The sequence below is a fragment of the Acaromyces ingoldii genome (genome assembly GCF_003144295.1).
Source record: "Acaromyces ingoldii strain MCA 4198 unplaced genomic scaffold FA10scaffold_5, whole genome shotgun sequence".
Lineage (NCBI taxonomy): Eukaryota > Fungi > Basidiomycota > Exobasidiomycetes > Exobasidiales > Cryptobasidiaceae > Acaromyces > Acaromyces ingoldii.
In genome coordinates, this window is record NW_020290251.1 from 634,891 (window position 1) to 656,632 (window position 21,742).

General features: G+C 56.2%; 9 protein-coding genes across 9 annotated transcripts; 5 read left to right on the top strand and 4 right to left on the bottom strand.

Moving 5' to 3' along the window:
• Positions 1-62: 62 nt before the first annotated feature.
• Positions 63-1,217, bottom strand: FA10DRAFT_272742 (Pkinase-domain-containing protein; the record flags this gene model as incomplete). Its single annotated transcript, XM_025523138.1, has 3 exons — positions 63-359; positions 435-949; positions 1,004-1,217. 3 exons carry the CDS (start codon positions 1,215-1,217, stop codon positions 63-65), a joined length of 1,026 nt encoding a protein of 341 aa, XP_025375480.1.
• A 1,889-nt stretch (positions 1,218-3,106) lies between these two features.
• On the top strand, positions 3,107-5,735 carry FA10DRAFT_303264 (hypothetical protein). The gene is made up of 2 exons (XM_025525220.1): positions 3,107-4,034; positions 4,094-5,735. The coding sequence occupies exons 1-2, from the start codon at positions 3,261-3,263 to the stop codon at positions 5,672-5,674; spliced, it is 2,355 nt and encodes a 784-aa protein (XP_025375481.1). The 5' UTR covers positions 3,107-3,260; the 3' UTR covers positions 5,675-5,735.
• Positions 5,736-5,800: 65 nt separating this feature from the next.
• FA10DRAFT_159070 (hypothetical protein) lies at positions 5,801-7,665 on the top strand. Its single transcript, XM_025518144.1, has 3 exons — positions 5,801-6,070; positions 6,132-6,311; positions 6,373-7,665. Exons 1-3 carry the CDS (start codon positions 5,891-5,893, stop codon positions 7,579-7,581), a joined length of 1,569 nt encoding a protein of 522 aa, XP_025375482.1. The 5' UTR covers positions 5,801-5,890; the 3' UTR covers positions 7,582-7,665.
• Positions 7,666-7,716: 51 nt separating this feature from the next.
• FA10DRAFT_268488 (hypothetical protein) lies at positions 7,717-8,655 on the top strand. Its single transcript, XM_025522352.1, has 3 exons — positions 7,717-8,146; positions 8,215-8,305; positions 8,367-8,655. Exons 1-3 carry the CDS (start codon positions 7,749-7,751, stop codon positions 8,535-8,537), a joined length of 660 nt encoding a protein of 219 aa, XP_025375483.1. The 5' UTR covers positions 7,717-7,748; the 3' UTR covers positions 8,538-8,655.
• FA10DRAFT_268489 (hypothetical protein) lies at positions 8,576-13,217 on the bottom strand. The gene has a single exon (XM_025522353.1). It carries the CDS (start codon positions 12,978-12,980, stop codon positions 8,640-8,642), a length of 4,341 nt encoding a protein of 1,446 aa, XP_025375484.1. The 5' UTR covers positions 12,981-13,217; the 3' UTR covers positions 8,576-8,639.
• Positions 13,218-13,405: 188 nt separating this feature from the next.
• On the top strand, positions 13,406-13,949 carry FA10DRAFT_159514 (hypothetical protein). The gene has a single exon (XM_025518146.1). The coding sequence runs from the start codon at positions 13,457-13,459 to the stop codon at positions 13,733-13,735; it is 279 nt and encodes a 92-aa protein (XP_025375485.1). The 5' UTR covers positions 13,406-13,456; the 3' UTR covers positions 13,736-13,949.
• Positions 13,950-14,237: 288 nt separating this feature from the next.
• FA10DRAFT_295846 (hypothetical protein) lies at positions 14,238-15,341 on the top strand (the record flags this gene model as incomplete). The annotated part of the gene is made up of 5 exons (XM_025524482.1): positions 14,238-14,629; positions 14,701-14,875; positions 14,970-15,077; positions 15,147-15,218; positions 15,312-15,341. Exons 1-5 carry the CDS (start codon positions 14,559-14,561, stop codon positions 15,339-15,341), a joined length of 456 nt encoding a protein of 151 aa, XP_025375486.1. The 5' UTR covers positions 14,238-14,558.
• A 302-nt stretch (positions 15,342-15,643) lies between these two features.
• Positions 15,644-17,994, bottom strand: FA10DRAFT_287838 (hypothetical protein; the record flags this gene model as incomplete). The annotated part of the gene is made up of 2 exons (XM_025524166.1): positions 15,644-16,519; positions 16,582-17,994. 2 exons carry the CDS (start codon positions 17,992-17,994, stop codon positions 15,644-15,646), a joined length of 2,289 nt encoding a protein of 762 aa, XP_025375487.1.
• A 333-nt stretch (positions 17,995-18,327) lies between these two features.
• On the bottom strand, positions 18,328-21,611 carry FA10DRAFT_232792 (putative glutamate dehydrogenase, NAD(+)-specific; the record flags this gene model as incomplete). The annotated part of the gene is made up of 4 exons (XM_025518922.1): positions 18,328-18,766; positions 18,831-21,275; positions 21,344-21,466; positions 21,523-21,611. The coding sequence occupies 4 exons, from the start codon at positions 21,609-21,611 to the stop codon at positions 18,328-18,330; spliced, it is 3,096 nt and encodes a 1,031-aa protein (XP_025375488.1).
• Between the last annotated feature and the right edge of the window lie 131 nt (positions 21,612-21,742).

Here is a 21,742-nt window from a genome sequence, read left to right on the forward strand (position 1 = left end):
ATCTTGCTTACAATTGAGAAAGGCTACACGGGTTGTGCTGGGCACTGTCGTTTTGTCGTTCGTCATGCAGAGGCTTCCCTCTTGTCGTCTGTTAGAGTCATTGAATCTTCCTGTGGCTGATGCTGCTCTTCCCGTTGCTGGATGATCTTCTGCCTCCTCGCGCGGCGGCTCTCGTATTCGTGCCATTCGCCCTCAACTGCGCTGAGCACCCTGGCCGGTCGTTCGGCCTTTGGCTCGTTGGCAGCAAAGTACGGCAGCTCGAGGACCTCAGCAGCAGAGGCCCTCTTGGCGGGATCAAAGTGCAGCAGTCGATCAACGACGTCGAGGGCGTCTGACGGTGCGTATTTCGAAAAGAGGCTCTCCAAGCGCCGTCGTCGTGTAGTCAGTTTGCCCTCTTTGGACGGTGAGACGGTCGTCGTCGTCGATCCAATGACGAGGTCGTACCAGGGTAGATTTCTCATTTCGGGCCACTCCTCGTCGACGCCGTCTCCTCCGCCCTGCCCATAGCGTCCCAGCATCTCAAAGAGGACCTTGACCTGATCAATCTCGTCCTGGCCTTGTAGCACAGGTTTTCTCGTGAAAAGCTCGAGAAAAATGCATCCGGCGCCCCATACATCGACCGCAGCGCCATATTGTGTCGCGCCTAGAAGGAGCTCCGGAGGACGGTACCAAAGTGTGACGACTCGGTTGGTGTAGTCGCCACGCTTCCGCTTCATGTAACTGCGCGCTAGGCCAAAATCGGCCAGCTTGAGCACGCCGGCATTGTTGAGGAGCAGATTGGAACCTTTCAGGTCTCGGTGGAGAATGCTGCGGTGATGAAGGTAAGCCAAGCCCGAGAGGAGCTGCGAGGCGAGAGACTTGAGATGGCAAGGCTCAAAAAGGACTGTTGGCTGCGAAAGGATGCCGTTGAGGTCATGCTCGAGATATTCAAACACCATGTAGATCGAGTCTGCAGCAAGAGAAGGTCAGCGCGTTGGTCATTGTGCTGAATTGCATGACTTACTTTTTGAGAGCATCATCTCGTGCAACCGAACTACATTTGGATGTCGCAGCCCCTGAAGGAGCTTGATTTCACGCATGGCCGTGACCGGGAAACCATCCTTTTCTGACTCCATTCGGATCTTCTTCAGCGCGACAACAACTCCAGTCTTTTCACCGCGCGCTTTGAAGACTTGACCGTAGGTTCCTTCACCGACCTGGGAGATGCGCTCGTACATCTCGTCAGCTTGTGCGCGCGACGGAGCAACATCAAGGTCATTGTCATCCTTCTTTTCATGATCGGCAATCGAGGCCTTGGCCACTGAAGCCTCTTCCAGGGTGATGGTTTCTTCGACGGGCTTTGTGGCTCCGTTGGATTGCTCTGTGGTTCTCGATTTGCTCTTGTCCTTGCGCTCCAATCGGACCGGTGCCTTGTCCTCTATAGGAGGAGTAGGTAACGGAGATGGATACCGGTCTCGGAAACGACGCCGACGATCCACTTCCCCGACATCATCACCATCACCACCTCGACGATGCCGATCCCTTCGCCATACTCCTGGCGATGGGCTTCTATCCGAGCGTTCCCTTTGACGTCCGCTGGACTCGCGCCGTCTTTCATACTGACGTCGTTCTCGCCAGCCACCATGGTCTGCTCTTCGGTCTGCTCCCTCTCTCTCTTCGCGAGAGTCGTCGTGAGCACCGCGCCATCGACTTGGAGATCGTTCAGCCCATGAACGATCTTTGGGGGACCTATCGGGTCTTCTCTTCGATTGATCTTCGTGAGTACCGTGTCGAGGTTGCTCGTCCTCCTCAATTTTGCCTCGTTCTTGAGCTGCAAGCGACCGTCCGATTTCATCCTTGCCGTCCTGATCCTTCTCCCTTCTTTCACGACTCTCATCCCTTCGTCTCTGTCTTTCTCGCTGACGCAACTCTCGGTCCCTTTCTTCTCGCTCTCGCTCTTCCTCTGCTTCTCTTCTCTTCCTTCTTCGCTCTTCTCGCTCCCTTTCATATTCATCGTCTTCGTTGTCGGAGAGATTTTCTGCTACGTTTCTTCTTTCTCTCTTCTTCCATCCATTATCCCTCCTTCTCCGTTTCGACATTCGCACATCGTCATCATGTCGAGATTTTTCGCGGGTTCGACCTTCGTTATGCTGACGAGGCGGAGGACTGCTGTGTTCAGATCTTCTCCCAGATCCTTGACCGATGCTGCCGCTGTCCCTGCTGGCACTCCTTTCTCTCCGCTTCGTCCAATCTCTGTTGGCCTCCCTACCCCTCGACGTTCTTGACAGAGACTCCCTCTCGTGGCTGGCTTCCTCCTCCCGACTCTTTGTTCCGTCGCGGACAAACTTCCTTTCCCTCTCCCTTTCTCTCTCTTTTTCTCTCTCTCCCCCTTTCTCCTTTGTTTTCTCTCTTCCGGCATCCCTGTCCCAACTTCGCCGCCTTCCTGTGTCTTTGTCACTTCCTCTCTCGCTATCTCTTGGCCTTTCTCTTGGTCTTTCAAATCGCTTCTCATCGCCATCACTTTCCCTCTTCGGTCGACCATCGCCCCGTTTGGTCTCCTTGAGACCTGCACCGAGCTCCAACGGTTCTGGTAAGATTTCAGCCGCTTCGTGGGCTAGTACTGCCTTTCCCCTGGCTGGACGGTCCTCCCCTCTATCCACGGAGGCGCCGCTTTCACCCTCGCTTGGCGCAATCCGATCCAGAAGAGACGGCCTCTGGCCTACAGCTTTCCATCCACTGCTGGACCAACGCCCTTCTTGCTTTCGTTTCGACGAGCGAGCGTCATCTTCCTCGCTGCGCTTACTTCCTGTCCAGGATGAGCCGCCTCCATTGCTCTTTGCTGCTGCACCGAAGATTCGAAAGCCTTGGGGCGAACGAGAGGAGTCATCTCGGCTCCTTCGATCCTTTGTCTCTTCGTCCTGTCTGTGATGCGTGGATCTGACGCTCGGCCCCGCAACGTCGCTCATCGTTGCAGAGGCGTTGATCTAAACAAAAACCAGAACCAAGAAAAAAAAAAGTTGAGATGGTGCTGTGCTTGTGGAGCGTTGGAGTCGGCCGATGAGGAGTAGACGCGTCGGATAGGAAGCAGCCACTAACGCGCGCAAGTAAGCAAATGGACTTTCTTTACCCAGAACTACCATCATCGATCAGGTGCCCTCGACTGCACTCAGGGCGGCGTCTGGCGGTAAAGGCGAGTCGTCCCTCCTTTTCGCCTTCGAGCGTCAGAGTCGAGGGGTTACGGTGCGCCGCCGCAACCAAGCCTGCGTGGTAAACCGCGTACAATGGCGTCATGGGCAGACGCCACAATGTTGCAAGACCAAGGGCAGACGGATTTTGCTTCGCAGACGGCCGCTGCGCATTTGGATGCGCTGCTGAAGCAGACAGAATCGGAACTTGGCGCTCCTGCTGAAAAGCTGAGAGAGGAGGGAGCAGGTACACGACGGGAAGTAGGAAGCAGCAGAGATGGCGAAAGGCAAGACAGCATCGAGAGTGGGGGAAACGACGAGGGGAAATCAGGCGGTGATGAAGGCGACGAGGACGATGAGGCCGAAGACGACGATGACGACGATGATGATGATGACGACGATGAGGACGACGATGACGAAGACGAGGAATCTGGTGTTGACTCCGGGGTCGACGAGAAGCTTCTGTTCGACGAAAAGTTCCTTGCTCAACTTGGCTTTTACGCCGGTGCGAATGGCAATCAGCCAATGCAATCGACTTCTCTCGCTTCTGCACAAGCGTCCACGCAAGCGGAGACTGGATTCGGTGCGCTTCCGCAACATCAATTGCAGAAGCAGACAGCTGGTACACCATCATCGTCATCATTGCCACAGTCAGCGCCCACTCCATCGGACGAGTTTTATGATGGCGCCATCAACTTCTTGACAGAGGTCCTGGGTTCGTCGGACCCTTCCATCTGGGACAAGGGAGGCGACACCCCCTGGCAGTCGGCCAATACTCCTGCCGCTCTTCCGGCTGCGGCCAGTCCGGCTCATCCATCCTCAGTGTCGCAATCGGAAGAGAATGTAAAGAGCCGTTTCAAGGCTCTTCAGGTGCGTAGGCCTCCTCCTGAAGTCTTAACTTTTCGGCAATTGCTGACGAGCCTGTTTAGCCCCTGATCAACAACCTCATCGCCCGTCTCAAGGGCGAACCAACCGCGCCCGAAAGCAAGCCAACTGCATTGCTCGAGGATGACATGGTCATGCTGCTCCAGACGCTCATGGCCCAGAGGCAAGCCCAGCAAGCTCGACGCGATCAATACCGCGAAGAGCAAGAGCAGGAGAGACTGAAGGAGAAGGAGAGGGAATTGCAAAGAGATCAAGCGCAAGAAGAGCTCAAGAAAGGTCTCAACAACGTCAGCGCTTGGCCATCAACATCCAACAAGAAGACATCTGAGGCCGTCGCTGCGCCCCTGCTCGGTGCACAATCTTCTAGCACGAGTCTAGGAGCTCTCGGCAACACCACCAACAACAATGCTGGCTTCTCCATCGTCGACTTTGACTTCGGTGATGACGAAGATGACCCCGATTTTGACCCTTCCAAGATGGGCCTCGTCGATTTCCAGAACCTCGACTTTGCGAATGCCTTCTCATCGGCTAACACGCCCAGCCTCGGAGGGACTGCCATGGTCAACCAAAGTCTTGGTGGTACTGACACAGAAAACGCGAGTTTTGGCAAGACAGAAGGCTCAGGAGAGGATGCCTGGCAACAGCTCATGATGCTAAGTCAGGGCAATAGTAGCAGCAGCAACAACGAGAACAACGCTACGCTATCTGCATCTGCAAGAGCAGGCAACGGGGGCCGAGTCAACTTGTCGACCAACGATCACACGGCCCGAGCCCTGGAGCAGGCACCGGACACCTCTGCGGCAGGATCTCGATCCTCATCAGCCGAGGTGCCTAAAGGTCGATTCACATACAGCAGGGAGGAAGCGGCGGAGAGGCGGCGGGAAAGCAATCGTGAATGCGCACGCCGACAGAGGGCTCGAAAGAAGGAGGAACAAGAAGAGATGAAGCGGCAGCTCGAGCTTGCGAAGCAGGGATCGCCGAGCATCACCGAGAACATCGAACTTCCTCCCAAGAGGAAGCCAGGACGCCCTCGCGGTAGCAAGGCAAGGCAACGGGACACCTCAGCAGACTCGTCCGCCACTGCCCCTAAATCAGCTCCAGACTCCATGTCCGCAGCTGAGGTCGCCGACCTCAGGGCCGACAACAGGATGATACGCGCCGAGCTGACGCGATTGCGGGAGGAGAATGCTCAGCTGAGGGCACAGGTCATGCGTTGGGAGGACGAAAGAGCAGAGGCTGCCATAGGAGGATCAACGAGGCGTGAGCGAGGCCGAGAGCGACCATCACACCAAGGCAAGAGAGGTGTTGCCGGCTTGTTTCAATGGGACGGTGGCCGTTCTCTGGCCTCACCGCCTCGTCGAAGACGGGAAGAGGAAGATGACGACGAGTATTTTTCAGAAGACGAAGAAAGATGGGAGCGATGGGCCCAGACAAGGGCGACACGACCCGCGGGAGCAAAGAGGGCTGACAGGTCAGGAGGAGGGCCGCCGCTGTCAAAGCGTCCACGTCACAACGATTCGGACGGCCTCTCGCTCAACCATCTCCTAGCATCGAAAGACGGACGGGCTCTGGAGGCACTCTTGCAAGTAGCGCAGGGAGCCAGCAGCAGCTCTGCTCACACCTAAGCCTCACTTCATCGCACTGTATATTACCACCATTTCCCATGTAATGCTCTATCTTCACCGGTTTCTTTTTTTCGGTGCGTCGAGTACTTTATCACGTGTTGCCTACACGTGGAGGGAAAGGCCCAGAACGCTGTGCCCCAACTTGGCAGTGTCTCGAGGAAGAATTAAGGATCGCCTTCTCTCTCTAAACCCCTCTTCCTCGCTTCCCCAGTCACCATGGCGGCCAACGGAAATGGCAGATCAGCTCCTGCTGCAGAAGGCGACACTGCTGCTCCCTCGTCGACAGTACCAGAAATCGTCATCAAGAAGCAGACCGGTGGCCGGCCAGACCTCCAGGACCACCACAACCAGCTCGACGACATCAAGAAGGAGATCGACACCCTGACCAACGAGCTGGTGAGCAGCGTGGTGCTCCCTGAGATTTGATTCATGCTGAAGAAACGTATGGGGCACACAGAGCGGAGTCAAAGCCGCGCTAGTTGGCGCCGCGCCGCCCGCTGACACGCCAGAGGGAAAGAGGCGAGCCCAACTTCTTGCCGAGCTCGACACGATCCGGCAAAGCCAAGCTGGGAACAAGGGTGCTCGTGGAAAGGTTCTCGATGATGTCAAGATCCTGCAGGACGGCCTCACTGTCAAAGTGAGCACCTCACGGGGCATAGCTAGCTTCGTGTGCATCGACTGACCACTTTTTTTGACAGATTAAGACTCTTCAAGCGGCCAAGTCCAAGTCCACCTACAAGTCTCCTGCCGATATCGACTCTGCCATTGCCCGTTTAATTGCTCAGGTGGACTCCGGCACGCTCAAGCTTGTCGATGAGAAACGTGCCCTGGCCGAGATCTCGACGCTGCGCAAATCTCGCAAGGCTGTTGAAGGATTCGCTGACCAGCAAAAGGCAATCGACGGAGATCGCGAAAAGATCGAAAAGCTTCGCGCCCAGCTCGACGACCCTGCCAGCAAGGCGTTGAGCAGTCGATTTGATGAGATTCGCCGAGAGCTCGACGAGATCAAGGCAAAGACGGAAAAGTCGAGGGGCAGCAGGACAGAGCTGATCAAGAAGCGGACAGAGCTCCAGGCTAAGCTCGACGCTAAATGGGGTCAACGTCGGGCCCGACAGGAGGCTTTCAGAACCGAAAAGGATGCTTTCGAGACAAAAATGCGAGCTGAACGTGAAAAGCGCAACGAGCGCATCAAAGAAGAGAAGAAGCAGGAGGACCAGCGCAGGCGAAAGGAGGAGGAGGCAACGCTGCGTGAGGAGGCAGCCATGCCGGCGTATGCCAAAGAAATTGAGGACTGCGACGTCCTGATCCGATACTTTAGCGGCAAGGCTGGACTGGCAGATGCCAACAGCAACGGAAAGTCTGCCAAGGAGAAGGAGCAGCTTCAGGGCGTCAAGGAGCTGGAATTGCGCAAAGTCGAAGCAGACGACTCTCTCTTTGCTGGCGCACGGATTGCTAAGAAGAAGAGCGCCCAGGAAGACGACGAGGATGGGTACTTTGTCGGCAGCAAGGCTAAGAAGGGCAAGGGCAAGAAGAAGTCGAGCAACCGAGGAACACCGCTCTCACTGTCGTCGGAGAACGGTGCAGCGGGCGAGGAAGGTGCTGACGCCGGTGATGCCAAGGACGGACCTCCGCTCAACGTTCCTCTTCCCACGCTCTCCGCTCTCCTGGCCCTGAACATTCCCCCGCCAACACATCAGGGCGATGTGGCTCGCGTTGTGGAAAATCTTCAGAGGAAGAAGGCCTTCTACCTGGGCGACCAAGATCGCAAGACTAAAGAGAACATTGCGAAAATTGAAAAGAAGCTCGGTGCGATGAATGTCGACGATGTCAGTGCACCGGCCGACGCTGCAGACGATGCTGCTGAGGCCGCTGCCGCAGCTCCTGCCACACAAGCCGCCGAGGCTTGAGGCGCTCCACCTATCCTAGGCTTTTTATATGTCACCGCTTCGCTTCCATGTTGAACCCTTTTTTCCTCTCATCATTTATTAGACTAATCTCAAGTAATTTTAGTCTCTCCGACCTCGCGTCTTGGCTGGCTCCTAGTTGAGGTCTGTGCGTCAATTGTTCTACCATCATGGCCCATCGAAGATTTGGTGCCTTCTACGCGCGCTCCTTTGAACGACGTCCTTGGCTGACGCTTGCCGTCGCCAATGCATCGCTCGGTGCGCTGTCCGATGTCTTGGCGCAGACATTTGAGCGCTTCTCGCCCTCGCGGCCACAATCAACGCTTGACACGCTCAAGGACAAGGTCGAAGGCAGGGAGGCACACACGCAGCGTGCCAGCCAAGGATGGGATGTGGCTCGCACGAGTCGCTTCTTTGCCTTTGGAGCATTCATGGCGCCTCTTTTGGCAGAGTGGAACCGCTTCATCGAATACCGCTTCCCTCTGAAACCAGCCGGCGCCGCTGCGGCGGTAGGAAAGGTCAGCCTGAGAGCGCTCGGAAAGAGGGTCGCCGTCGATCAGATCCTCTTGTGAGTCTCGCAGTTCCATAGGTACAGTCGGGTGCATCATCGCTGACGAGAATCGGGATCGTCCAAAGCGCGCCCTTTGGGCTAGCCATGTTCGTGGGTAGTATGGGCCTGATGGAGGGGCGACATTCCTACGAGGCGCTCTCGGAAAAGTTCTCCGATGTAAGTGGCCCCTTCCCTCGTCGACGAGCATCGTTTTTCAAATGCTGATAAGCTATCATAGGTCTATGTCGCTGCACTGGTCGCCAACTGGAAGCTTTGGCCTCTGGTCCAAACGATAAATTTTCGATTTATGCCACTCCGCTACCGCGTCCCTTTCACGGGCGCAGTCGGTATCGGTTGGCAGGTCTTCCTGAGCGTTCTCAACTCTGCCAAAGGAAACACAGCCAAGTAAAGTCATTCCAAGCAGAGCAAGGATCGATAAAGAAACAAATGTAGTGTAGAATCATGAGTGTGTGTGTGTATCTCTGGAAGTATTACAAGATTGTGTGAAGAATTAAAGATAAACAGAGTCATGATCTTTGAGGAGATGGTCAAAGGGCTCATCGTAGGCTTTGACCTGCAGGTTGAAATTTCGGCCAGAGCCATCTGCGCCATTGAGAGCTGCGATAAGGGTCCACCAGGCTTGGAAGCTGACTGCCGGGCTTATAATCATGCCTTCCTTGACCTGGCCGAGCCACTCCACCCAATCTGACGGATTCCACCACCCTTCCAACGTTGGATTGGGGCAGGGCTTCGCTCGCGCCGCTTCGGGAGACGACGGCGACGGTTGGAATGACTGGTCGTCGCGGGCAATTGTCGGACCAGGCGGAGGGAAACGTTGCGCAAGGAACGGTGACTTGAAGACGCACATCTCGAGGTAATCTAGCTCCCACGACGATGTGTGCACCCATGGAGACGAGGCCAGCTGACCGAAGAAGTACGAAAGCGAAGTCGTAGAAAGGATCATCGACGTTGCAAAATGCCGCGGCTTCAGCTTGCTGCGTGCCCAGCGGTAGTCGCCCATCTCTTGACCGTCAGGGCCCAAGGGTAGGCCTTCAGGAATACCGTGTCGCCTGCGATAGCCATGGTTGCCCTGGACCGCGTCCGTGCGAACACACAAGGGCACCTGTGCTTGCGCCGGAGGGGTATTTGCGTAGAGAAGACTACCCTCACCGGCACTGGAAGGCACCTCAAGCGACGTGCCCGAGTCCTTGCGTGTAGGCAGCTTAGTACTCGCTTCGACGAAGCCGGAGTCTTGTTGATGCTCTTCCTCCTCGTCGGCCCACGGCGGATCGGTGGCATACTCTCGCGCTAGACCGTTGCGTACCCTGCACTTCTCGTACTCTTGCACCCACGAGGCCATGCTGACGCTGAGCCGGCTCCAATCGTCCCATGTGCGATCGCGCTTTGCACCCTTTCTCATGCCACCCTCATCGCCACTGCTGGCGATAGCCCCCGCAGAAGAAGCATTCTCAGCAGATGTAGCAGCAGCAGGAACGGCTGCTTGACCGTCCGCAGGCATCGTCATGCTTCGACCGGGCCGATTATTGGGCTTCTTTTTCATCCACTTGCCGAGCAGAGCCTGTGCTGCCGTTGTCGATGTAGCGTCCTCTGTAATGGCGGGCACTGAACTAGCGGCAACGACTGCCGCTTTCGTTGATGCGCTCTCGGAAGGTGCAAGCGAGCTCTCGATCGTAGTCTGAGGTGCCAACTCCGGCATATTCCGCGTGCCTTCGTCCTCGTCGCTTTCACCTTGGCCGTTGGTGAGTCCCGACGGCAGCTCAGGATCTGCGACCGACTGCCTCGGACTTGCGTAGGCGCTTGCTGAGACGTCCCTCGCCCAACGCTCAACCTTTTCGCTGTCCTCTTTTTGCTTGTCGTTAATATCGGCAGCCCGTCCCAAGGGCCCAAAGTCACCGGAACGAGCGCAGAGACTGCCCTTCCCATAGCAAAGGCGCATCACGCCCTGCCATCCAAGTGCCTCAGCCAGCGCGCATGCGAACGCAATAGGGAGCGGATCAGCGGACCCGCAGGGCCACCAACCATCCTCCGCGTCGAGACCCTTTGGACCCACGCTCTGCCCCATCGTTGCTTCGAGAAGCGCATCAGCCATTTCCTCGCGATCGAGCTCGATGGAATTGGGCCGCGTGGTCTCCTGCTGAGGCGTCACCTCGCCTTCGGGTTTCTTGCCAAGCGCCTTTTCGCTAGGTATGGCCGCCTTGTCTGGGGACCTCGCGGCTAGGCTCAAAGCTTTTTCGGAAGCAAGACGAAGGAGTGACAAGAAATCGCTTCGGCCAACCCAGGAAGAGAGGACGGCATCGCCCCGTCCGTGATCCTGGTCGAACCCATCAAAGTCATCGTCCTCCTCGTCTTCCTCTTCTTCGTCGCCGTCCGAAAAGACACGAAACGAGCCCTCGGGCTGGCCGCTCCGTCCGGAAAAGACCGAGTCAGAGTCAAAGGCACGACCTTCTTGAACTGGTCTGAGTTCGGGCTCCAGCATCAGACCGGTTGCACCTCCGCCGGCACCGCCGATGCCAGGGTCTCCTTTTGGCACTGACCACGCCATCCAGCCAGAGGCCGGTGCTCCTGTTGCAGCCGTACCTCCAGACGAGGCCCTCCCTCGGAACGGGAGGCTGCTCGTTGCACCAAAGCTAGATCGCATCGATCGGCTCCAGCCAGCAGAGGAGCCACCCATGCTGCCTTCGAGCTCGTCGTCGCCGAGATCGAGCGCCTCTTCGTTGGACCATTCCGAGTGTATCGTCTTTGATCGCCCTCTGGCCATGCCCACGGCCTTTTCTGTCGTCTGCATTCCCTCTCCCTCGGACGTTTGACCCATCAGCGTTGCGCTAGAGTCAAGCGTAGGTGGACCATGCGATGTGGGCGACACGCCATCGGTAGCAAAGCTGGGTGGTGGGACCTGAAGACTGGGCAGGGACGGCATTTGCTTTTGTAGCTTCGCGCCTGCATTATCAGCCTGCTCTGCTGAGGATGACAGAGCCGGGCCACCAAGCGCCTCGCTGCTGGTATTGGAAACGAGAGCCAAGCTCGTGTTGCTCTTGTTCATTGCGGCTTCTGGCTTGGCCCTGCCCACTCCCATCAGACGCTGGATCATCGAAGGTCTTCGGTTGCCGGTCGGGTCCTTTCCACCGCCAAAGAGGCCGGTCAACCCACTACTCTTGCGGCTTGTCCTTCGCTGGCCGCCATGCGACGCAGAGGAGCTGGGTCCTTCGGAAGTTTCTCCAGCCTCGCGGTCCGAATCGTGCGCTTCTCTCAATCTGGGAGTTGGCGCATCTGCAGGCACGCTGCGAACAGGGGCCCCTGTACCACTCTCTCCTGCGGCTGTCGCGTCGCCACCGAGCTTGGATGGGTTGCGAGGCGGGCTTCCGAACGGCAGGCTCCTGTTTGCGGTCCTCGACGCTGTCTTCCGGGCCCTCAAGCGGCCTTGGTGCTGCTCACCGCTATCATGGCTGCCACTATTCTCCTCACTAAGTTGACCCAGAGAGCGGGTCGAATGGACGCTCTCTGGGCTCGTGACTTTTTCCAGCGGTGCGCCATCTCCATAGCCGTTGTGTGCGGATGATCTGTCGGAAGGCGAGGTGGCGAAATGATCAGACGAGACAAGCAAATGTTGTTGCTGATGCTGCTGTTGCTGATGCTGCCTTGCGATGCTGCTTCGCGATGCCATGGAACCCGTCGTCTTGCTCCTCGACCTTGCACGCTTGGGCTGTGGAGGCGGTGGCGGAGCCAATCCAACGTGGTGCAAATCCAGGCGCACGTTGAATCGGACAGCCCTACGTTTCTTTCTCTTTGCGACAATTTCTGGCGCCTTCATGGGCGATCTGTTTCTCTTTGCTTGCGAGGCGGGCCCACCTCTGAGCGCTCCTAATCGCCCAGGCGGCGAAGTGCCCATTTTCAGGCGACTGGGCGAGGAGGGTGGCGGTGAATGCACGCTGATCGACTCTCCATCCTCAATGACTTCTTCATCTCCTTTTTCGTCACCTACTTGCCCCTCTGCGATATCTTGCTCAAGCCCATCTACTCGGAATGAAGGTCGGCGGTCCCTTCCCTGCCCTAGAGCTCCCAAGCTGAGATTGTTGCCGCTGCTGTGGCTCAGCTTCCGTTGTTGTTGTCCCTCTGGAGACAGTGCTCGCATCCATGACGAGCCCTCGCCACCTCCGCTGCCCTGTCGAAGTGTCGATGGTCGCTTCTTCCACAAGAATGCGGCTGCCGTAGAAGAAGCCGTCGATTCTTTGCGTTGCTGCTGAGGCCTCTCCGACTTGCTCTTGGTCCTTCCCATCCCAAATCCTTTGAAGCCCTTCTTGGTCGGCGACGATGCGCTGGACTTGTCACGGCCTCCCGGTCCGATCAGATTGCCCTCGTCGTCAAAGCGGGCGTCAAAGAAGCGCCTGAGCCTGGTGAATTCCTTGTCGTCGTCCACGTCCTCGAGCATCTTGATGACTTCAGCCAAGGGCTCGATGGCCTCGAGCAGGCGTGTTCGCTCCATAAGGATGGACATGACGTCCAGCGAGTGGGGCGGTGGGGCCTGCACATGGGGCCGGAGCTTGTGTGTGCCAGCCCTCTGACCACCACGGCCACTGTCGCCAGCCCCGCTCAATCTCTTCCTTCTCCCGTCAGTAGAAGAGGAGCCAGAGGCAGATGAGCGCGAGGAGGAGGCAGACGAAGACGATGCCGACAGATTGTCCTCCGAAGAAAGCGGTCCGCCTCCATCGCCATCGTCCCTTGCTCGACCTGAAGATCGCTCCGCCAGAAAGCTGACGTGGGGCAGCGGCCGGAGGTGCAACGCGAACGGCAAGGTGAAATACGGCTGCAATGACAGGGCCGGCGAGGGAGCCATCGCGAGGCCTGCCTCGGCATCGGCATCGACGTCTTCCATGTCCCCACGAGTGCCCATCCAGTTGGCGTCGTCGTCGTTGAGAGAAAGGGAGGGCACCGGCACCTACCCTTGTGACTTGGAGAGGTTTTTGAAGATCGTCGCACTAGTGCTCCCCTTTTCTAAAATCAGCACTTCTGGACCTGAGTGGTTTCCGACCTTCCGAGCTGACCGCCCCTCCCTCCGCCAAAAATATCGCCTAGGTATGCCTGCCGGACGTGCAGTAGCGTGCAGCAATTTGTAGACGGCTCTTGTTGTATTGTTGATTTTTGGGGTTTTCCCTTTTAGCAAATCGGAATGGACGTCATTTTGCAGGGTGCAATGACCGAAACTGTGACAAGGATATTTATGTGTCTGTTTGTCCCTGGAAGATCTTCAAGATGCCGGCATCGCAAGGGCGTGCAGCTCACCTGACGTCGACAAGACCGCTTGCTCTTCTGATGTGGGCGAGTCGCACCAGTGACCTGGCAGGACTTCTGTGGTCCTCGGAGAAGCGAATGATAGCATTTTCCATGGCATCTTCTCCGAAATTCCATCTTCACGCGCCTTTTCCAGCAACCGTCTCCATGCTGAGGAGTGCAAATACGAGAAGGCATTCGGTGTTCCTGCGGCGACGCCTAAGATTCTTGAGGTGCGACGTCATTTTTTCTTGGGTAGCTGGGTCCTCCTCCTCGGTTTTCCTTCAAATCAATGTTGCGCAGCAGTCCCGCATGCGATGAGCTTGGAGAGCGCTTCGGAAGCGATGTATCGGGCCTCTTAGAATACACTTCTAAACACTCCTACTCGCAATTCTCTCCAAGCCTCTCCCAGCCTATGCAAAAAAACAGTCAAACAAAAGTGTCGACGGGCTGACCGATGTACGTTAGTCGATGATGATCATCGTGTCTGTTAGGGCACCGTCTTCCTCTCTTCCACCAGTCACATCAGAGAGACATCGCTTAAATACAGATTGTGTCTGCAAGAGACTTGTACTGAGCCACTGTCGAGGGTTCATGCTCATCTGCTAGCACAAAAGACCACCATTATAGCTTTGAAGAAGCGGTGTTGACAAGCTATGACTTTGCCGAGCGTCAAATGCGCCGTGCAGTCCTTTAAGCGGCGAAGAATGCCGCCGAGAAAAGTCTGAGAGCGAAATCATTCGGTCTTCCGACGCTCACACGAGACAAAGACACGGCAAACGAGCAGCTCTGACACTCTAAATCGTTCGACATCTGGGTTCAACTTGCCGAGAGATTTTGTTCGGCCCACCACGGCCCGTCCACTCCAGCTCCGGTCACGGTTTGAATACTCCAGGTATTCACGATCGGTGCGATTGAGCCGAAGAAGCTCCGCTGTACTGCTTAGCGCACCCTAAAATGATCGGGTCGTCGCACCTCAGCGGGCAGACATCATCAGCACCGTGCTCAAGCCCGAAAGAGTCATGCCGCCCGGCTAGGTTACTGTCTCATAAGATGCCAAGCTGACCCTGACCCACTACTTCCACCGAATTTCACCCACTCTCTCTATAGCCAACCCTTCCCCAATCACCTGAACCTCCTGAAGATGATCGCTCTCAAGCTTATGCTAGTCCTGTTTGCCCTGGTAACGCTGTCCTTCGTCTCGGTTTCCGCTGCGTAAGTACACGATTTATTCACCAACGCTCTTCCTCACAAAATGACTTACCTGGTTGCGAGTCACATACCAGCGATAACATCTTTATATGCGAGTCTGGATCGAGCAACGTCACCTGCTGTGCGAGTGCCGACGAGGTCGAATTGATTCAAAAGCACAAATGCACGGATCAGAACATGGCGTGCACCGCAGCAGTCCAGATCAAGCAGGGCAAGTGCAACAACAGATTGTGGAGTGACCCAAACAAGGTAAGCAAGGACCAAGAGCTGGGTAGACCCGAGGCAAGGTGACTGCCTTCAAGCTTCGAAGTCTAGCTACTGACCACAATGGCTCTTGGAAAAGCTTTCTGAGCTCCACTGCACGCCGACGATAAATGGACAGCCGCTTGCAGGGTCTAAGGAATTCAAGTGCTGCGGAAAGAACACGGAGCTTGCCCAGTATAATGCTAATGTGAGTACCCTTTCCTCTTGACGCGAGGTGCTCCTACGAAAGAGCGAGAGCTGATTAACCACATTTCAGTGCACCATCGTTGGAGATTGCCCTGCGGACGGATTGAACCGTTGCGCTATCGATAAGACCAAGTGGTACCGCGTAAGTGGTTCATTAAAGAGGGCATGCTCTATGGCAGACTGTTCATCTGAATTCTGTGTCATGCTCGCAGTACACTTGTGGTGGCTCCTCAAGCTCGACCTGCTGTTCGACCATTACCTTTGAGAGACGGTACCGTGTAGACGGCCTTAGGTGCACGACAGATGGCAAACAAGATTGCACAAACGATGATCAAACCTGCGGTCGACACTAAATCGTTTGATGTCCTCCTGCGTGTTTACGCCATTCGATACAGCTGTATTCGAGAACAATCCGTTCACGTTTCATTCTCTGGCCTCCTCTAGCTCCTGAAAATGCTATAGGTGGCTTGACATTAGTGCTGCGGCCTCAAACAAGGTGCTAGATTGTGGAAAGAAAAGAGAAGAAAAGAAAAGTAGCATTTAAAGATCGCGCTCGGTAAGGGTTTTCTACACCTCTGCTGGTTTCGATGGTGTTGGAGACGGCGGCGGCGAATCTGTAGGGGCATCTAGGCTCTTGGCACTCTCTTTCCTCTTCCGATTATCGTTCTCCAACCCAAGACTGTAAATGGGCTCGGGGGCTCCGAGGACACCTCCGGACTTTAAGGTGGTATTGACCTGATGATCCTGCCTTTCCTGTGGAGCGCTCCCTTGCGCAGCATCTATGTTCCGTTCTTCTTCCGAGGAAGCCGGAAGGAGTAATGGTCGCGCCACAACTCCTCCCACAGAGTTCGAGGATGTCGTTGCCCGGCTGAGGCGTCTGGAGGACGACGAGCCCATCCAGATATTTTCTTCTCGATGTAACTTCATTGGGCTGCTCGACGTCGTCCTAGTCAAGGGCCCACCGTTGAAGGGTTTGGGCGCCTCGTCGTCCTCATCGACAGTGTCACAACACTCATTCAGAGTATCTGGCACTTGCGTCTCTCTTTCACCGCCCTGAACCTCTCTGCCATCATCGTTCGCCCCGTCTTCACTACCTCCTGTCTCTGCCGGCAATTCCTCCCCAGGTGACCGCAGCGAAGGAACCTGGCTATCCTCATCTGTACCTTTTTCGGCAGCCGTAGAAGAAGGAGAATCGCCCAAGATGCGTTCCACAAGTGAGAAGCTGGGAACGCTCCTAAATCTCCGCACGAGGCTCTCCCTCATTCTAGTTTTCCCTGTCTGCCTTCGAGGGGACCGAGGCGGGCGCCCTGGCACTGTGGACGCCAGAGGATCTTCTTCTTTCACTTGCGCCCCGTCGATGATTGATGTCTTGGGCGTCACCGGGCTCTGACTGACAGATGAGCTCACACGAGGACTTTCCTGTACCAGTCGGAGTGGCGCTCTCTGTAAAGGTCGCAGCAATCAGCTTTCCACAGTCCTTGCCCACAAGGATTGGAGAGACTCACAACCCTCCCAGTCATGCTATTGAATGCCTCAATCTCTTCTAACCTCTGCGTCAGCATTCTCACATCCAGCTCCCTTCTTCTTTCTTCCCTCTCGGCTTCCTCTTTTTCCCTCATTGCTAGTTCGCTCTCCATTTTAGCCCGCCTTTTTTGCTCCTCCTCCTCCCTTTCGAACTTGGCTAGCACGCCAGCAGCGCCTCTCACGGCCTCGCTCTCTTCGATGCTTTTCTCGTCGATTGTCGCCGCTTCCTCACCTGGTCGCGTTCGACTCTCCATCTCCGAAGCATTCCGTCTGTACGTTGGTGCCAAGACGATACTTTCGAACACGGGACAAGTATCCCATCTCGACGATGACGACGACGAAGGAAGTGGAGGGACAATGCCACCAGAAGCCTTGCGAAAAGTGGCCTGAAGTGCACCCACCACACCATGACCTGTGCTTCCACCAGTGCTCCCGTGGCCGCCATCTGTGGTGGCATCGTCTGCCCCGTTGTAGGGTGCATCGAGGCTGGCTTTTGGAGAATTTGATGTTGTGAATGCTCTGCCGAGCCGTTGCGAGGGAGAAGATACACCTCGCCGATGGGTATGTTGAGAGCTGCTCGGTGCTTCGGGAAGCCGCTGCACCAGTATCGAAGCTGGCAGCGGTGGTGGAGAGGGACAAGCTGAGGACGACGGTAGAGAAATTGTCGCATCTACAGAGGCAGATCTCTTCCACACCGGCCTCTTTGCCTTTGCCACACCCGAGAAAGTGGCCGAGAGGCCAGGTAGAGAAGGATCTTTGAATGAGACCGCCTTGACGCTGCTCTTTGCCTTCTCCTCTTTTCTTCCTATTCGAGTGGTCGGTGGCGTCTCGGACGCCTTCATCGGGGCCGACTCGTTCGTTGAAGATTCGTTATTCGCGGCAGATTTCAGCTTGGCGCATGGAATCCGTGAGCTTGTCTCCAAATTCTCGTTTTTGCCCTTCTTTTCGAGCCTCTTCTTTTTCTTTTTCTTCGAGGTGCGCCAGCCCAAGCAGCCCAGACAGATGAGCACGCTCACAAGGGCCATCCCACCAAGCAATGCCCCGACCATGAGTCCCGCGAGCTGACCGGCGCTTCTGGTCTGTTCGGGCCCGGGCTGAGCACTTGTTTCACCGCCACTTGGCCCGCCGGGAAGGGGATAAGACGTTGCTGTGGGTGAGGACGGCATCTCCGGGGGAACTGTCATGGTGACAATCGTCGTAGTGCCACCTATTGTGGTGGTGCTCGTATTACTGAAATGGCTGACCGAGTGGTTGGTCGCATTGCTGTGCGCAGCGGGAGGAGCAGCTCGTCTGAAGATGTCATCGTGGTAGTACGCAGGTCTGGGGACCGGTGTTGCCCTCGGCTGCAAGTCTCTCCTCCGTCTGTCTCGCTCTTCTTCTTCCTCGGCCGGCATCCTGTCCCTTCTATTGTCTCTTGTAAGATCGTTGACGACGGCGACAACGACAACGCGCCAGCGCGGAGGGACGAGGAGAATTGAGGAAAAAGAAATGATCTGCTCAAATGTTTCAATTTTTGTGTGTTGTGTCTTCCCCTCTGGCGATTCTGTGCAAAAAGGACAAAACCACCTTCTCCGCTCTAGAAATCTTGGCCGCTCTCTCAGTTGGCAGCGATCATGGGAGGTGTCCAACTGGCAATTGGCAGTAAAACTCTTGTCAGCTCTAAACCTTTCGAATTCATTGTTCTTCTTGCGTGCTACAAAGTACTGGAGGACGGTCATTCAACTAAATCATGCTGGCTTGAAACCCTGCTCGAGGGCCGAGACGTGCTTGTAGAACGCCACTGCGCTGGCATTCGGGCCGTTCCTGTAGATGAAGTCGGCGGCCAGGAATGCGGCAAAGGCCGACGATGCGTACGCCCTAGGGATGCGGCTGCAGAGCTTTTCCAGGCCAACGTGCTCGATGAGCGTCTTGGGGAAGACCTGGGCCATAACAGCATGCCGGATGGTTGGCTGATCAAAGAGATCGGTCGCCTCAAGCTCTTCAGACAACCGATTGAGGGCCTGCGAGAGTTCAGTCGAAATGACGGAGCGCGGCTTGCCTGTCTTCTGGTGCTCGGCCCAGACGGCTTCAAACTCCTTCGCCGCATTCGCGCAAATAATGTTCTGGATGTCGGCCACATACGAAAGGTAAAACTTTGGCGGCGTTCTACCGTCCTTGAATGTCATTCTGTCGAGCCCCACTTGTCAGCTTTCTTCACACGCGGATCAGCATGGGAATTGTTAAAGCTTACCTCTGAGTGTACTCTTCGTCAGTCAAGCTGAGGCCGCAAAGGACCTCAAGACTGCTCGAGGTGACGCCACCCTTGTTTGCACTGGCATCGGGGAAGAGGACTACGCCTCTCCTCTCGAGCTCGATACGAGCCTGCTTGGTGATGAAGAGGTTGGCGCCCTCGACAATGTACTTGAAGTTGCACTTGCCGTCCGCGTCGAAAAGCTTGTTGACATTGCTGATGTTGATGCTCTCGGGTCGGCCACCGCAGGGAACGAACATGTCGGCCTTGAAGATGAGGTGGGCCCCATTTCTGAAAGCAACGCCGTCGGGCACGAACTCGCCCGTCGGCAGCCGCACGTCCTGATCTTCAACCAAGACGCGGTAGCCGTTCTTCGACAGCATCTTTGTGTCAAAATTGTTGATCATCTTTCGCGCCTTGGCCAGCCGGACCAATTCCGAACGATCGATGCCCACGGGATCGTACAGAACACCGGAACCATCGATGATGGCCACAGTCTTGTCTTTGGAGAGGAGGATTTCGTTGGAGCCCAAGTCTCCGTCGGGCCCTCCCGTCTGAACCTTGGTCACCTCCGTTTCTTTAAGGCCAAGCTTTCGGTAGATGCCCACCTCGTACTGCCTCACCGACAGACTAGTCATGCCCCAGGTGTCGTGGGGCACACCGCCGAGCGTGGCCGCAGTCTTACCGGTGGTGAAAGACTTCCACCAGGGAGCTCCTCTCTCCTTGGCGTGCTCCGCTCCCCAGTCCATATAGTCAGCTGTGCCCTCGTCGGGGCCCAGGAAGAGGATCTCTTCCTTGGCGACCAAATCGACGATCTCTTCCTTGACACCAGGCGTCTCTCCCTTGATGAGAATGTCGCAGATGGCGTCGACGTACTTCTCAAAGCAGAGTCGAGGGTCTGCTTCGAGAGTGGGAAGAATTGTACCCTTTGAGCCTCCCTCAGGAATGTCCTTGTTTTTGAGGTGCTGTGTGCTGGCCAAGGCATAGTTCTCATCGAACAGAGACCTCTGGTTGACCGAATACGCCTCTCGGTTACGCGAGCGCACGATACGGATACCACCCCGGGCAACGTCACGAAAGCGAACGTGGAAGCCTCGGAACTCCGCACCAACGACAAAGATGATGCCATAGGGCTTCAGGGGGTACTCGACGTCCGGCAGGAAATCGGGACTGAGTCGGAAGCTGAGGGCGACCTTGGTTGGCGTGTAGAAGTTTGTCTTGAGCACAGCCTTGTTGAAAAAGAGGAGTGCCTCGAGCACCTGTCGCTCGTGGGCATTGCCTGCTGCCTTGCGGATCCTCTCGTACATCTGCACATCGTTGAGAACCTCCTCCTTGACCAGGCGCTGGTAACTCAACGTCGGCACCAGCTCCTGATTTTCGGCGCCGGGATAGTGGATGTTGGCAAAGTGGACGTAGAGGAGCCGGACAATGTCTGGGTGCGAGAGCATGACCTCTTGAATGGATTGGCGAGTGAATGTCTCTTCGCGGAAGCGCAGCTTGATGTCGTTGAGAATCGAAGCTTGGGCTGCGTCGGACTCATCAAGGACGTTGCGAAGGGCCTGGTAGGCCTGTCCCAAGCGGTTGCAAAAGTGCTGGGCAAAGAGCCAGCCGACGTACGCGTACGTCGCCTCCTGCACAGCGTGACATGACTCGGAAGCACCCGACTGGAAGAAGGGGTTCTCGGGCAGAACGTAGAGCAGGCTGGCCTCCTTGATGATCTGCCAGATAGAGTGCTCGATTGGCGGACCCTTCATGCCGGGCATGGGGTTAAGGTAGATGGAGATGATCGTGACGTTGTTGCTGAACTGCTCGACGTACTTGCGCGAGGAGAAGAGGCCGTAAAAGTGGTAGAGGTCAGAGAGGGCGCTGAAGTAGCTCTTCGTCGTTTCCATGCGGTAGCCAATGACGATGCGGCGCTCCCGGCTGCCTTCTACTTCGAACATTTCAATGACGGGGCCATGGCGCTTCAGAGCTTCGTCCATCACCTCCTGGTACACGGCCAGGGTGTTTTCAGACGCCTTCGTCAGGAAGGTGCGGTCGCTGACCTTGCGAATGTCGGCCCACTCTGGAGTTTCGGGCTTGGGGATCGGTTCGACAAAGTGGCACTTGGACACAAAGTAGCAGCGGAGCTGCTGCGTAGACTGGGCCGACACGCTTCCGGCGGCGCGATACGTCTCCAAGCGGTAGGCATTCGCTGCCGTCGACTTGTCGAGGTAATTTGCATCGATGCGCTTCTCCCACTGAGGCCCGCCGACGGAGCTCCTACCGGCCTGGCTCGAGTGAATGAAGACTGCGCCGTCGTCGGTCGCATGCTCCAGGTCAATGTCGAGGCTGTTGGAGTGCTTGGTATAGGCGAGAATCTTTGCGCCATACAAGGCCATAATATGATCTGAAATCGTCTTTGGCGTTTCGAGAGCAAAGTAGGTATCAGAGATGCCCAGGTTCCTGTGTGAAGGAGGTTCAGTTTCCGTCTGCGCGCGCTACCTTGCTTGGAGACAGAGCGAACAACTCACAGGTAGAACCAGTCCACCTCGGCATCGACGAGATCTGGAGGAATAAAGCCCCGCTCCTTGAGCGTCGCCTTGACCTGGCTCGCCTGATCCTTCTTGCCCTCAAAGATAATGTCGTTGTAACCACTGTCAGGATATCGTCAGTCTCGAAGCGCATTCTCAGAAAGAGCAACAACACGTACGAGTTGTTGGCAACGGCGGGCGTATGTGCTCGATTGGGCGTGCCAGGGCCTGAAGGCGGCGTCAAGAGGTTGCTCTTGAGGCTGGCCATGCTGGCTAGGGGTGAATCAGAGGCGGGCATGTCTATGACGAAGTATCTTCTCCAGGGAGAAGAAAGGGTCGATGGACAAGATGCCGAGAGAGAGAGAGAGAGAGAAGGTAGATGAGGAGGGGGAGTCAGGA